General features: G+C 43.4%; 1 protein-coding gene across 1 annotated transcript in view; it reads right to left on the bottom strand.

Moving 5' to 3' along the window:
• lama1 (laminin, alpha 1) overlaps positions 1 to 14,630 on the bottom strand; it is a 274,266-nt gene that overhangs the window by 166,049 nt on the left and 93,587 nt on the right. The window contains exons 5-10 of the mRNA XM_052022961.1: positions 11,100 to 11,279; positions 8,805 to 8,894; positions 7,165 to 7,282; positions 3,660 to 3,838; positions 3,303 to 3,408; positions 2,807 to 2,967 (exon numbers count right to left, since the gene is read on the bottom strand). Of these exons, the coding sequence (XP_051878921.1) occupies positions 2,807 to 2,967; positions 3,303 to 3,408; positions 3,660 to 3,838; positions 7,165 to 7,282; positions 8,805 to 8,894; positions 11,100 to 11,279 (834 nt within the window). The remainder of the gene's footprint in view (positions 1 to 2,806; positions 2,968 to 3,302; positions 3,409 to 3,659; positions 3,839 to 7,164; positions 7,283 to 8,804; positions 8,895 to 11,099; positions 11,280 to 14,630) is intronic.

Here is a 14,630-nt window from a genome sequence, read left to right as displayed (position 1 = left end):
TGCTCCACCATTCCAGATCATGGCTAATTTACCTCAAACATCACTTTCCTGCACAATCCCTATACCCCTTGAAAATTCTTCATCAAGGTTTTATCCAGGGTGGATTGCTCTCAGCTTTGAATGCAATCAATGACTGAGCCTTCATGGGAGAGAAGTCCAAAGATACATTGTATTGTGTGAAGAAGTTTCTCCTCATTCCTGTTCTAAATAGCGTACCCCTATTTTGAGACGGTGACCCGTAGTTCTGGACATCTCAGCCAGGGGAATATCCTCCCCACATCAAACCTGTAGGTCCATTTAAGAATTTTGAACATTTCAATGAGGTCACCTCTTGTTCATCTAAGTGCTAAAGAAGAGTCCTGGCCCACTCAATCTCAATCTCCCCTCAGGTGACGTTCCTGCTATCCTGGAGAGAACATACAAACTCCTTACAGACAGTGGCCGGAATTGAACCCGGGTCGCTGGTGCTGTAATAGCTTTATGCTAATCGCTACACTACCATGCCTGGTAGTGTACTGGTAGTGCCTGGTGATCTGGTGGGCTGAAGGGCCTGTTCATGCTGCATGGATCTACGACTGAATTTTTAGATATTAAAGAAATCAAGGGATACAGGGTTAGTGCAGGAACGTGGCATTGAGGTCAAAGGATTTTGTTAAGTGGCAGAGCCCGCAGGAGGAATGGAACTGCTGCTTCTACTTCCGATGTCTTTCTGTTCCAACAAAACTTGAAAAGCGTCTTAAACTGGTTCACCCTCAACATTTAAAAAGCTGAGACCACAGATCTAGCAATGGTACCAACACCTCTGCATGTTAGCCCTGGCTCCCTCACTGCTATGTCAGTGTGCTTACACCTATCTTATACCTTCACCCCTCCCTGTAAAATGGAGATTTCACAAACCAATCTCTACCCCTTATGCTCTGATTTTTAAGTTGGAAATGCTTCCAACATTTCGTTGGAAGTGCGATGATGGACCTGTGGGTATTTCCAGCGATTTTTGATATTTTTTCTTTCATCTTACCCATAGAACAGTGACATTTCACCAACACCTGCTCAAAATAAACTTGCTCTCATGGCATTAACTGAAGCCAGTCTTTGAAACATGAATATCTTATCCCACCTCTCTCCGTCAAAGGTGACCCACCTTTTCTACACCCTGGGGCAGCCAAATATTTCCAAGTTAATTGCTGAGCTGAAGAGGGAACCTGTAGCCGTTACACTGGGGAGGTGCAAAAACATGGTCTGGATCCAGATACAGTCAGGATTCTCCCACTTTTCAGCCTGACCTTGACATTCCATTAAGGTAAGGAGAGGGGTCACACAGCAGTCTTTCTCCTGTCCTTGCCATGCATGCCAGGCGATTTCCTGGTATCTTTTAAATGGCTCAATGGACACCTGGCTGAAGTCCTTTTCAGGCTTTCCAAGGGCCTCAACACTTTGCGATCAAATCCTATGTATCACTACCTTAATGACCATAACTCAAACAAGAAGCTTTCCTTTGGCTCTGTTGGACTATAGGAGGAGTCCATTCTCCTTCATAAAGGTGAATTGCTAACATTCCAGGAACACAAATAACCCTGTTGCTGGAATTCTGATGAGCTTTCTTGGCCTAGGACACAGCGTGAAGGAGTTGTAAATTCACAGCCATTACCACCAGGAGGTTGAGTGCATTAGGCTTATTGGAACTGCACCATCTGCAGGTTCCCCACCAAGTCACGCACCATTCCAATCAGGGAGTATATTGCCAATCTTTTTCATTGTCGCTGGGTCTAAACCCTAGAACTCAAGTCTCCAAGAGTATTTTTCTGTCTCTTCACCAGAAGTCTGCTGTTGGTCAAGAAAGTGGCTCAGCTCCACCTCCTCACAGGCATTGAAGGACAGACAATATACGCCTGCTCAGCCAACACTGCCCACATCACCAAAAACAAATAGAAATGATGTGCTTCCACGAACAAGTTCCAGGCCTGAGTTCCAGCCTTGATTTTGTGATGATTCTCAGATTTGAACTGTATGTTTTGCGGGAAAGGACCATTCAGAACTTTAGAATTCAATTTTTGATGCAGTTATGAGGCAACATATGAAATGGAAGTAGGAATCATTAGCTTGCTCCACCATTGAGGTCTTGGTCAAAGAGACTGCAGATGCTGGAATCTGGAGCAACAAACAATCTGCTGGAGGAACTCAGAGGGTCAAACAGCATCTGTGGGAGGAAAGGAATTGTCAATGCTTCCGGTTGAAACCCTGCAATCAGGACTGAGAGTGGAGAGGGGAGATGGCTGGTATAAAGGGGAGGAGGGGAGTGGTAAGACAGGAGTCCGAAGTGATTGGTGGACTGAGGTGGGGTGTAAGATGATGGGAAGGTTGTGCCAGGTACAGGAGGAGAGGGTGTGGAGTTGGGAGACAGTGGCAGGTGAATGACAGATGGACACAGACAAAGAGAAAAAAAATGAGAGGCACATGGAGCGGGATGAGGGGAGGGAAGTGTGAAGGTGGGAGACAGCTCTTGGAGGTTCTTGCTCAACCCCACCTTGCAGCATTATCTCAAGCTTCTTCATTCCTGTATTGTTGCAAAATTTATCATTGTCATATAGTCAATGATTGAGCATCCACAACCCTGCAGTGCAAAAAATCCCAAAGATTCACAAACCAGTGAGTGAAGAAATTTCTCCTTCCTTCAACCCTAGGCCAATATGCCCCTAAGTTCTAGACTCTTCAGCTACGAGAAATCAACCTTTATTCTGTCATGCCCATTGCTATTTCTTAGAGAAAATATAAAGAGGAGATGCACCACCACATGTTATCTACCAACCTTGCATTGGCATGGTTCAGCACAGGGATCATCGTTGGTGCTGCCCACAACACTACAGTTGCAACGCATACAATTGGGGAAGCCTTTATACCCCAGTGCACAGTGGTTGCATGTCCTCCCAGCGTAACCAGCTCGGCAGTGGCACTGACCAGGGAAAAGACCTGATACACAAATGAGAAAGCAAATCAATGAAGATTTATGAGTAAGTCACGTGAAAATTAACTTAACCAGATTGCTTCTAGATTTACACAGTGGATGGCGAGAGGGTAGAATGGACTGCCTCAGAAGTGTGGAATACCCCACAGAGGAACAGGTTTGATGTTTGAGTGATTGGGCCTTTAACAGACAAATTAGATTGCATTTTCCAATAATGTACACCGACGTAACTCTGCTATACACGTATGCATTGACCCTTCTTCTCAATACATCAAAGTCTATGGATGTGAATGTTATCTGGGTTAAGAAGCCAAACATTATGAAATCAATTTAACTTTACCTTGCTCTGTGACTGCTTGGTTATCGTCCTTCACACAGGTGGTATTCAGGGACCCTGCTGGGTTACAGTCACATGGCAAACAAGGATCACGGCTAAAAGGAGACACCTAGAAACATAACATTGTAAGCAAACCAAATCAAACTTCATCTCTTTTTGCTTCTTCACTACATTTTGACAACACAAACACCAGCCCAATCAAAACTTATCAATACCTTTAAAATTATTAAAAATGCCTATCTGAAGTAATATCATTGCTATGAAATAGTGTAACAAGACTGAAACAGAAGGGCAGTTCTGCATCAAGTGATTGTTCATGGTGACTGAGACTATGGGATTCCACCTCACATAAAGAGTTACCTCGTAAGGTCGGTAGAAGCCATCAATACAGGTCTCACAGTTGATGCCTGCCGTGTTGTTGGTGCAATTAACACACACACCTCCACCGATAAACTGTCCTAGTATGTTCAAACTCAGGTTGCGATCAGCCACACTTTGGTCGTAGTAACAATCTTCTGTCTTGCCATGGCAATTGCACTCTAGTTAACAGGGAAATGAGTACAACTGAGACAGATGCCTTCATAGCCATTCTCAAAGTGCATATTAGTAAGTTAAAAATACCTAACAGAAATATAATTGACTCAAATGGAAAAATTGACTGAGTGTCTGCACTATAGCAGAGCTTCATCAACATTGACATGGAATCATAGAGCAGGGAAGAAGACCATTCAACAATCTCGCTTGTGCTAGCTCTTTTGAAGAAATATCCATCAATCCCACATCCTCACTCTTTCCCCTTAGAACGAACTATACTTAACTGTACGGGAATTGCCCAGCATGGCATTGCTCACTTCAGACTTGACTTTGAAATTCACTACATAATTAATTTTTAACTTATGTTTCTGGCTGAGCTGCTTTGATATTGGGTGGATCATAGCAATTTGTTCATTAAAAATATACCTTCCCCAACCAGCCTGTTCCCTCTGGTTACTGACACCTTTTCATTCATTCATTTTTCAGTGTATGGGTGTCACAGGTAAGAGCAGACTCTTATTGTCCATCCCTCAATACTCTTGAGATGGAGGTGGCGGACAGCAATCTTCTTGAGCTATGTTAGGGTTGCCAATGGAAATTATTTCATCCTTTCCACTCCATCAAAACCCAAGACATGATTGCTGCTTTTTATCACTAATTTTACCCATGTATTCCATGGGCTTCAAATCCTTTATGTAGTACTTACCTCCACATGTATGAGGTGCAAATGCAAAAGTATATTCCAAGCCTCTTGCATTTAATAGAAGATGTCAAACCATAGTACGTATACCCTTGGGGAACACAATGTGTCTCTGGAATGAGGAGTAAATATGGGGAGATGCACTTGCGCAATTGGGTTCGTAAGACTGTGAATATTTATTGTGGGGAGGTTGGGGTCTCAGATGAAGGTATATGGAAAATGGTAACATACAGTATATGGTTGGAATTGAGGGCGGTCAGATGGATGTGAAGTAGTTTGGGCAGGAAATTAAGCAGTTAAAATATAAGCCTTATGCTGGAAGGTGGTACATGCACAGCAGGTAAACCTGGAGAAGGTACATAATAAAGAAAAAAATTGGTAACTGATGTTCCAGAGTCTCAATCAGAGGAAGGCATTGTCACCCAATAAGACTCCAGATCAACACCAATGAGCTTGATGTTCAACTGCCCTCTGAAATCCTCCTTTTTCTATCTCCTCCATAATAAGTCAAGTTGGCCAGAAATCAGGTTCAGCAGAAAAGGGGACGATAATGTTCTACATTAATATGCTTTGTAAATAAATTTCACTTCATAAGACACCGCACTGACTACAGACAGTGAATAAATTTCCACAACATTAATGCAATACTCTTCAAGGTTCAACAACAGCTTCTTCCCCACTGCCATCAGGTTCTTGACCTGACCTGAAAAACTGTAACATTACCTCGGACTATATTTCTTTTTCTCTCTCTGAACTTGCACTAGTGTTGTTATGTTTATTTTGCCTTGTAAGTTATGTTTAATTTATGTTAATTTAAATTGACGTTAACTTATGTTTGTCATGTGTGTAATATACTGTGCTGCTGCTGCAAAAAGCTAATTTTCATGGCATTTATACCCTGTGTATGTATGCCTATGACAATAAACTTGATCTCTGGGTGCGCTAGTTGAGTAATATATTGGATCATTTGTATGTTACAGAACCTGTTGACTTGGTGCGTGACAGGCAGCTCACAAAAGCTGATGGTCTTCTTTGAAGACTAGGTTAATGTCTCTGCGGTGTTGGCTCCATATTGAAAACCCCCACCGGGATCCAGATATTCTGCTCTCCCACCACCTAATGTCCTATAATCTTTTCCTTTCCACTCACAGAACAGGGATTCATCTTCCCATCTCTTGACAGCATCAGAATATTTTCATGAATCATTCCCTCCCATGTACTGAAGGCTGCAGCAGTTTGAGGCAGAGGGTCATTGAGTGTCAATCATGTTCCTGTCAATCTGGAGCCACACACAGGCCAGAAGCAAGTGAGGATGGCAGAATTCTTCCATCTTGCAGCATCAGAGATGCCAGATGGATTTTATGTCAATCCAGAAGTTTCATAATCTGGTAATCTTTAAATTCCAGATTATTTAATTGTCTGCATTTAAACTCACCAGTTGCCATGGTGGGATTTGAACTCAGGACTCCAGACCTTCTATCTAGGCACTTGGATCGTGCAACCACTGCTGTACAAATCTGCAATATTGTCTCCCATTTCCTGCATTTTTCTAAATGTCTATTAGGTGTTGACTCAGATTCAACAAGCACTTGAAATAATCCCAGGACAACCTTTAAAATATCTCTTTCAAAAATGTTTTTTTTTTAATCAAAAAGATTCAGGCTGAAAATCTGAAATAAAAACAGAAAATGCTGGAAGTACACACCAGGTCATCAACCTGAAACCTTAACTCTCTCTCTGTCCATGAATGCTGGCTGACCTGCTGAATATTTACAGCATTTTCTGCTTTTATTTCTAATTTCTCTCATAGTACTTGCTGCTGATTCTAAATTTATGCCCTTGCTCTAAACAGTGGAGAGACTTCATCCCTTCCTGATCTACTGAAACCTTTGACTCCTTCTATCCTTTAGAACAATCCCTGAGAATTGAAGTCCAAGGCACACCAGATACTAGGCCTTAGGTCCATTCCAATAAGCCAAGGAACTGCTGATAGCAACTGACAACTAATTGGTGAAGATCTGGTTTATATGATGTTAACAGCAATCCTCAGATGAGTGATTACAAAATTGTGTGCCAATGGAAAAAGGGGATGGGGAGAGGGTGTTCAGTCAGTTCTGGAGATAATTGGAAGGAAGAGATGGGGCAACAATCAGAGAATGGGGTTTGCACACCTTCTCCTTGCAGCTCCATGTTCTGAAAGCAAATCATTCTCCGTTTCAAAGGACTGCCTATAAAGGAAGGAGGAGGAAGAGGAAAAAGGTAAAGGTGGGGGGGGGGGGAGGAGAAGGAGAGGGGGAGGAGGAGTAGTTGTGGGGGAGAAGGAGTGGGGGCAGAGGAGAAGTAGGTGGGGGGAGGAGGAGGTGGGGGGAGGTGAGGGAGGGAGGAGGGGAAGGTGAGGGAGAAGGATGTTCCAGTCAGTGGGGGCCTCAAACTGGAATTAATGCGAGGGCCTCTAGAAAGGACCCAACACTTGCATCACCCTGGGCCCTGCCTGAAGAACCCAATGTGGGGGACAGCATTGCGGACTTGCTCCCCCTTCATCGTGCTGGAAGCTGTCTACTGCCTGACAAATGGATGCTGTGCAGCTGAATTTCCAGACCCTCCATCCAGACCCACAAATTATCTACTTACTCTCACACGTGTTGTCTGAGGCAAAGGTTCCAGACCGCCATGGTTTCTGATGGTAACCTGGGCAACACTCACTGCAACTCTCTCCGCAGGTGTTGTGTTCACACTGACATTGCAGTCTCTAAAATAAAATGTGATGATTTTAAAATCTCCATTAAAATTACCAGTTCTGGTCGTTTAATTTTCAGCATTCATTGCTTATGGCAGGATGTAATACAGACAATGACCCATGAGTTGCTGAATATGCAACAGTTTTTCCCCTTCATCAAGCACCACTTACCTCTTGGGCTCTGAAACTAAAGTCTGATTCCAGCAATCCAAATGCAGCCATTTCATTCCAATCAACTGGCGTCAAAACTTCAGCTGCATACACATCAACTAATCAACGGCACTCGACTTGACAACAGTTGGGGCCAGCACATGTTTCTACTTTGCCTGTCTTTCAGTGACATGGTGGATAAATAAATCCACATTCACCTTATGTTTATTCAGGCCAGAAGGCAAAGCTGAAGTGGCTATTTTATGCAACAGGCAAGAGAAGAAACAATGGAATAGAGCAAAGATTAAAAATTACTTCTGCAGCCAGATTCAGAGAAAATTGGATTTTAAAAATGCTCCAAACGTTCCCTATTTAAAAGCAACTTTAAAAAATGTCTGTTTTTCTTAAAACTGATCTGATTTGGTCTTTGAGAGGCTTCCTCAATTCTCAGATTTCACATTACAGCATGTGGTGAGCATTGGCTCAGCTAAATCTATTCCAGGTTGAGAGGAATTCCTGACGACTAAGAAGGTCATTTCATTCCCTCGGCATCGCAACAGTAACCCAAATGTTCTTATTCTTGGCCAAATGCTAGATAGCTTCCCCTGTTAATTAAAAGGGTGTCTAAGTTTATTTTATTAGTCAGAGCTGTTGTGCAATTTTACATCATAACTTGTGACTCAAAGAGCAGAGGTATCTGTTCTGGACAATATTTAATCATCACAATGAAACATTCAGCATAATAAAGCTTCTGACCAAATTTGGCTCCTATTATTTAGAATCTTGTATCAACATCTACAATTAGTTACACAAGGACTTATTCATTATTTCAGTCTTTATAGGTGACAGCCTTAAAGAGAACTCATTCCTTCAATTAAAAAAATAACCTGGAGCTAATTGCTAATGTTAACATCTTTTATTACTTGTGATGTTTTTCCTGAATATTTTGTTTATGGATGTTTGAGGATGGCACAAAGAAAAGTAGCTTCTGGGTATTATTGATCCCAATAGCTTAAGATGTGACAATCAATAACAAGGTATCATGATTTGCTAATATTTACTTTGGACTTAATTAGCACCCGAGGTACTTGAAATAAATTAACACAAGTAACAGCAACTTGCATTAATATAATGCCTTGGACATGGTAAGAGCCCCATGAGGAGAGGGTGGCTCAAACAATCAATAATGTTACCAATGCTTTTATTTTGAAAATTGGAAAAGTTACAAATTTAAGGCAAGGCTTAAGAAAGCAGCAAATTAATCAAAGACATGTGCCCTGAAATTATACAAATTTTTCACAAATCGGTACACCGTGGTCATTTCTTGCAAGCGTACAATGCTACACATACACCAATATTCCTATGAGGATACTCTAGTACGAACCATTAGTTTTTCATCCCATGGACAGCTGCGAGCATGGCCGTAACAGATACACATGCCTCCAACTGAGATATCCTTGATGGAGTAGTAATACTGTGTAAGAAAATAAACGAAGCATAAATTGAAACCTGCTGGTATTCAAGACAACTCACCCCACGGAATTCCTGAACTTATAGAACGTGCAAACATCAGTTTTACATTATACAATGGAGTCATTTGAAAATTAGTTCAGGAAAAAAAGGCTATGATAAGAAAATCTCTAAACTTTAGCAAAATCAGTCTCATTATTTTTGTTGCTAGTGTGGCGACTCACCGTCTAGTCGGGCGAACCGGCTCGGCAGTCGGGTCGCGCGGCGTCGGAGCGACGAGGCCCAAGATGGCGGCGGGCCTCGTCTTTCCGAGCGACGGGGAGAACCCGCGCGCGGGAAAGTCCTGATGACGTAGGACTTACGTCATTGCCGGTTTTTTTTGGGCGGGAGTTTTTCTCCCTTAAAGGGCCCGCACAAGGCGGGAAAATAAACCAGTTCTGTTTGGCAATCCTCCGAGTAGAGTCTTGTTTTATTCCGCGGTAGCAACCGCTACATTGGTGACCCCGACGGTCCAAATGGCTTTTGGACCCGCAAAATGACTGACATCACAACTGATTCCTGCGCCCGAGCGCTGCTCACAACTTGGGTCTCACGTTTTGGCGTTCCGGCCCACATCACTTCAGACAGAGACACCCAATTCACTTCCAGTCTCTGGGCTGCATTAGCGAACCTGCTAGGGACGCAGCTGCACACCACCACGGCCTACCATCCTCAATCAAACGGGTTGGTGGAACGTTTTCACCGCCATCTCAAGTCGGCCTTGATGGCCCGCCTGAAGGGTCCTAACTGGGTTGACGAGCTGCCTTGGGTCCTGCTCGGCATACGTACTGCCCCCAAAGAAGACCTCCGCACTTCGTCAGCTGAGCTTGTATACGGGGCGCCACTAGTTGTCCCCGGGGATTTCATACCTGCCCTTCGGGACCAAGGGGAACAACCCCCAGCAGTTCTACAAAGACTGCGCGAGAAGCTCGGCGCCTTGGCCCCGATTCCCACCTCATGGCACGGTCAAGCCCCATCCTGCCAGCCCAAGGAACTACGGGACTGTAAGTTTGTTTTCGTTCGCAGGGGCACACCTCGGGCGCCATTGCAACGACCATATGAGGGACCGTTCCGAGTCATACGGAATAACGGATCCACTTTTATTTTGGACATTGGAGGCAGGGAACAGGTTTTCATGGCGGACCGCCTCAAACCGGCCCATTTGGATCTGCAACAGCCTGTCGAGGTTGCACGCCACGACGCAGAGGCCGCCCCCCTAAGCGGCAGCTGGCACAGCCCACGGACCTTGGGGACTGTCTCGCCGGTTCTGGGGGGGGGGTTGTGTGGCGACTCACCGCCTAGTCGGGCGAACCGGCTCGGCAGTCGGGTCGCGCGGCGTCGGAGCGACGAGGCCCAAGATGGCGGCGGGCCTCGTCTTTCCGAGCGACGGGGAGAACCCGCGCGCGGGAAAGTCCTGATGACGTAGGACTTACGTCATTGCCGGTTTTTTTTGGGCGGGAGTTTTTCTCCCTTAAAGGGCCCGCACAAGGCGGGAAAATAAACCAGTTCTGTTTGGCAATCCTCCGAGTAGAGTCTTGTTTTATTCCGCAGTAGCAACCGCTACGCTAGTTTGCAATAGATTCCCATATTCTCTTATGACAAAGAAAATGACCATTCAGCCAATCTCATGGAGCAATCCTAGCCCTCCACTCATTTTCCCCATACTTATTCTCTCTGTATTTCTGTCAATTCACCTCAGATTCTACCACTCAATGGTCAATTTACAATGGCCAATCAACCCACTAACCCGGACCTCTTTGGGATGAGGTTTGAAACTGGAACCTCCGTAGGAAACCCACACAATCACAGGGAGAATATGCAAACTCCACGCAGACAGCAGCGGAGGTCAGGATTGAACCCAAATTATTGATCTTGTGAGGAAGCAGCTCTACCACTGTGCTGCTCTGGCATAACAGTAAAATCATGCAAATATAAACATTTTGCTTTAAGAGGCAAAACAAAAACTACAGTTTCAAAAGATACAGAAGGAGGATTTCAAGCAATTTCTGTGAAAGGACTTATTTTTTAAACAGTTAGATGATGAGAACTATCCTCTGTCAAAGCTAAACAAGAAGTATTCTTTAGGTACACATGATGAAATGCCTTGTTTCTCCTGTCAACAAAAGACAAAGATGCCAAATGTGGCCGTTGGTTGTTCCATTTTCCTTACCCTACGGGTAACGATTGGGTCAACTTCCCTTGGGTCATGATATCCAAGAGTCATGAGGTCGGCATTGAGTGTTCTGATGCGCTGAAGGAGGAGGCGGATATAGCGAGCGGAGGTAAACTCCAACAAAGTTGGGGAAGGATCATCAGCACTGGGCCTGCCATTGATCAGCGAGGTGTGAATCTTCACGGGGAGAAAATAGTATTGTGAGTGAGGCATTAGAAACATATAGCATAGACACGAGTTAGCAACGTCTCTGGATTTATTACAACGTCTCTTGGATGTTCACTTTCTCCTTGTCTCAGCAGGATCCATCCATTGGAAACTCCAATTTTCTACTTTTTTTAAAAACTCTGAATCCTATAGATTAGTAGTCCCCAGTGCAGTTTACAAAAGATGACTTAATTGAAAGCAGTTAACAAGTGACATCGACCTTATGTTTTATAAGTCTGGACGCAGTAGGACAGAAAAGCTTGGAGAAGTAAGGAGTTTTATGCTCGCCTAAATTTACTGCTTTGTTCCCCCTGTTGTCCGGGAAGTTGATGTGTTCACCAGCCTATCATTCAGACAACTGCAGATGTACACAGACGTATACTGTTCCCAACAGCAGCTTGATAAATGCCTGCTACCCTGACTTATTATCTGACTTCCTATGCACATGTAAGATGCAGACTCTGCTCCAGACACCACCACCTGAATAAGGACACCTTACATTCCATTTCTAACCTGATTTATGAAGCACCACTTAGTGTTTATGTTGGATTTTCCATTTCCCGCTGGGACTCTCCTCAAACAAGATCGATTTTTTTTCACCTCTCCTAATCACTATGTTATTGGTTCCATTTTCCTCATGGCTCTGTGAAGAAACATTCAGCACTGTTTCCTACCTTAAATGCACAAGATACAGCACTTTAGGGGACTTACATGTGACACACTTCCAATTTCTTGTGCTTCTCCTCAAACTAATCCAAATTTCTCCAGTTTTCCCCGGATATTTATTATTACCCTGCAGCACCGTGAACACTGTAATCAATTTTAGGCCCAATGTTCCTGAATAAGCAAGCCAACCTGCAGTAACTCAATGGGAAATAGCTTCTTCCAGTCCTCTATTTCTGTAATCTAATGGTCTGTTGATTGATCTCAGCCAAAACAGAAACCAGGCAAAACGACAACTGGCCTCAGGACCCTTTCGACAAAGGACGGGAGTAGGGTGGGCTTGTCAATAAGGACTCATCAACTTCAATGGACTGCTGCTCTGCTGTCTGTTATACAGTGGAAGAACTTAACCTGGTTCCCCATGTATGGTGAATAGCTTCTGGCAAACAGCAAGTATCAGAAGGTACTTGTGACCCAGTGAAATACCACAGAGTTTATTGGACAACTTCAGGAAAGAACGTATAACAACTGGAGAAGGACAGAAAATAGCTCTCCGCCTTCCCGTGGGCCAGAGTGGCTACAGATCATTAACCCTCAGAGTGGGTAGAAGCAAGAATAAAGGACTGTCCACACATTCTCCAATTCCTTACGAACACTGCCTGAAAAATAATGATCATTAAAGTGGAACGTGTTTCAATTAGCTTCGACACCAGAAGGTACAATCACTCAGGTTTGTAAATAGAAAATTAACTCAGACTTAACAATACAGGAAAGCAGAAACTACATGTCTGACAGGTGACTTCAGTTTAAATTTGCTCAATGCAAGGTTTTATATTCTTATTATGAAAAGGTTGTAAGGCCCAATTTTTCCCAGTGGCTGGCCAGCGTTCAAGTGATGGTGGGAGATGACATGAAGAGATCATGCGGGCAGGTGAAATTTCAATATGTAGCTGAAGTTATGGTGCTCACTCTGACCCTTTGTCTAAGTGTGGTACAATTGCACCTGATAACTGATCTCCAGCATAATCAATGACTCAAAATTTGTGTAGTTGTCTGATACAGCAGACCTTAAAAGGTTTAATGCCAGTTGGTGATTTCACATCCAAAGATCTTTAAGGTGGGGAAATGTATTCCATTTTGGACCCCAGGTTAAGATAATTATCGAGGCACAAGAAACTGAAGTTATGATGGGATCAGAGGATTGAAGTACACAGACCAGGAAAACTTAGGGCACAAACCCCAATGGAATGCTGTCCTTGATCTTGAGTATCTGGAATACACACAGTGGGACGTAAAGGGTTAAATTATGAGCGCAAGCTGCATAACCTGACTTACATTGCCTTCAGAAGGTTAAATGATGTATGCAGTTTTTTAAATGATAACTAAATTCAATGTAACATAATTTTGTTGTGTAAGTCTTCAAATGAGGGGTTCATTTAGTCACATATGATTAAGGATTTTGCTTCCTTTCAATGATGTGGATTTGTATTTAATCTTTAAATAAGGGGACAACCCTTTAAAACTGAGATGAGGAGGAATTTCTTCAGACAGAAGGTGGCAAATCTGTGGAATTCGTTGCCACAGAGGGCTGTGGAGGCCAAGTCACTGGGTGTACTTAAGGCAGAAACTGATAGGTTCTTGATTGGTAAAGACATTAAGGGGAGAAGGCTGGAGAATGGGGTTAAAAGAAAATCAGCCATGATTGAATAGTGGAGCAGACTCGATGGGCTGAATGGCCTAATTCTGCTCCTGTGGTCTTATGGAAGTAGTTAAACTGCCAATATTCAGGTTATTTCTGTGTGTAGTGTGATTTGCCTGCAGGTATGCAGTTTAAAAATCATAGAAATCTACAGCTTAGGAATAGGCTATTTCGCCCATTACATTCATGTTGGCTGAAAATGAGCCATCCAGTTGTATCCCACTTCCCAGCTCATCACCCATTGCCATATGTTTCACAGCACTTCAAGTACACCTCCACTTTCTTTTTTTAGTGTGATGAGGGTTTCTGCTTTCATCACATTTTCCTGCAGTGAGTAGCAGATCCCCACAACACTGGAGTCAAAGAATTCTCCGCAATTCTCCTTCAGTCCTTCTAACAATCACATTAAACCTTGAACCCCTCCGACCCCTCTCCGCAAAGTTATTGACTCTCTGACGAGGAAATAGCTCTGTACCATCATAATGTAATATACCTCAACTAAATCAACCTACTCCCTTTTGAAGAAAGCAACCCTGCATTTCTAAAGAAAAAGCAGGAAGTGGTGGGAATACTCAGCAGGTCAGGCAGCATCTCTAAAGACAGATACTAAGTGAACATTTCAGGCCGATAACCTTTCATCAAAACTAGGAAAATTAGAAATTAAACAGCATAACTGATGTTTCTTCACTGCTAAAATCTCGTCCTGTCAACATCCCTTCCTCACTCTCTCTAGTGCTTCCACATCCTTCTTATAATATGGTGAGCAAAACTATCCAGAGTTTGATAAAAATAAATTCAACAGTCCCTGAAGACTGCATGGCAGCCAATACAGGTGCAACTAGTTTCCAGCTTAAAGTATTCAATAATTAAACAGTTTCTACAACTTCTTAAGCCATTAGACAGCAGATAGCAATTCGCCTCATGCCCCCAGTGGTTCAATTTCTGAAGCTGTTCAGACC

The sequence above is a fragment of the Pristis pectinata genome, chromosome 9 (genome assembly GCF_009764475.1).
Source record: "Pristis pectinata isolate sPriPec2 chromosome 9, sPriPec2.1.pri, whole genome shotgun sequence".
Classification (NCBI taxonomy): domain Eukaryota; kingdom Metazoa; phylum Chordata; class Chondrichthyes; order Rhinopristiformes; family Pristidae; genus Pristis; species Pristis pectinata.
Note: the sequence above shows the minus strand (reverse complement) of the source record. Positions and strands in the feature narration are given on the sequence as shown.